Here is a 1,541-nt window from a genome sequence, read left to right on the forward strand (position 1 = left end):
ATTCATTAAAAGTCAACATTCTCCCCCTTTGTCAAATTTTTGCAAAAACCTTGATCTTCAGAGAAACTTAATTTTTGAGATATCTCCCCCTTAATTTGTTCTCTGTTTTTGTTGATGTCAAGCAATATTAAGAGAGAATGCCCCAGTTAGCTTTCCTTGAAATGACTCCCCCTTTGTTTGTTCTCTGTTCTTCTTGTTGATAGAAAAATATCAAGAGAGAATGCATTTTTATTTCTGCTTGTTACTAGGACAGTCATAAAGTGAACATTAGCAGTTTACAAACAGTTTAATTTCTTGGGACATAATCATGCAAAAAGAGGCTAGATACTTCATGATAGTTTTTCAAAAAAAAAAAATATAGTTGCTTCCCTCTTAGCTGCTTTCTCCTGCTGTCTGCGTTCTCCTGCTGTCTGCCTGTCTCCTTTCTCCTGCTGTTTGCCTGTTTCTTCTTCTCCCCCTTTTTTGCTAAAATTATACAGGGGATGTTGAAACATTTGTTTCAACATCTTCTTCTTGGTTATTCTTCTGACTTTCTTCTTCTGAGCTATCATCCTATTCATCACTTCTTTCTTGGTCATTCTTCTGAGTTTCTTCTGTTTTATCTTCCTCTTCTCTATTGTTTGGTTTGAGAGCTTGTAGCCATTGTAGGACTTCTGCTTTTTCCTCCTTGATTTCCATATGTTTCCTTAGAATCTGTTTCTCTGAATTTTCCAATTCATTCAGTCTTTTCTCGAAGTATTTTAGTAGGACTTTCTGATTTGTTGGATCTTCAGTTGGGATAGAGGTTTTGAGATCATTTTGGTGTCCCCCTTTTCTCAGCTTCATGGTTGTGTTTATGGTCTGGACTTGTGTCTTCGGTCCATGTGATTTCAGCCCTTGTTTGGATAGAATAGAGTATATCAGATTTGGGAAAATGAGGGAAGCCTTTGACTCACTACTTTCTGCTTCTGCCAAGTTTGTAATCTGTGAATACATAATGTCTCCAATGTTAACTTTGATTCCCTTCCCTATTTTGTACAATAATTCTGCCAGACTCCACTTAACTGTTGTTTCATGCAGAGAGGGCATCCAATTCAAAAGGGCAATTTTCTGTAGTATAGCATACTTGCTTGTTAATGAGGCAGCCTTGATTTTGTTTTTATCAAAACTCACATTTCCAGCTGTAAGCTCTTGAATAACCTGTTCACTTTCTAGTTGAACACCTTGTTCTTCACTGGTTGTTCCTAGGTGATTATTGATGATTTCTGGATTGAATTCATAGAATTTCCCTATTAGATATGCCTTTCCATACATAGGGTTGCTAAGAGATGATGAGTCTTTGGTGAGGTTACAGTAAAATTCTTTGACAGCCTATTCTTCATAAGGATCAATATTGATAACTGATCTTGAGAGTTGGTTCTTTGTTAGAACCTCAGTGATTTGTTCACAATTTTCCAGCCTATCTAGTATTAGGAGCTTTTGACTGATGACCTTTTTCTCCAAGAAATTTTTCAATGTTTTGGAATTTTCTTTAAACAGAAATTTTGGACTATAGGGCTTGG

General features: G+C 36.3%; 1 protein-coding gene across 1 annotated transcript; it reads right to left on the minus strand.

Moving 5' to 3' along the window:
* Positions 1–552: 552 nt before the first annotated feature.
* On the minus strand, positions 553–1,293 carry LOC109172943. The gene has a single exon (XM_019322192.1). It carries the CDS (start codon positions 1,291–1,293, stop codon positions 553–555), a length of 741 nt encoding a protein of 246 aa, XP_019177737.1.
* Between the last annotated feature and the right edge of the window lie 248 nt (positions 1,294–1,541).

Source organism: Ipomoea nil, unplaced genomic scaffold (assembly GCF_001879475.1).
Source record: "Ipomoea nil cultivar Tokyo-kokei standard unplaced genomic scaffold, Asagao_1.1 scaffold0457, whole genome shotgun sequence".
NCBI classification, from domain to species: domain Eukaryota; kingdom Viridiplantae; phylum Streptophyta; class Magnoliopsida; order Solanales; family Convolvulaceae; genus Ipomoea; species Ipomoea nil.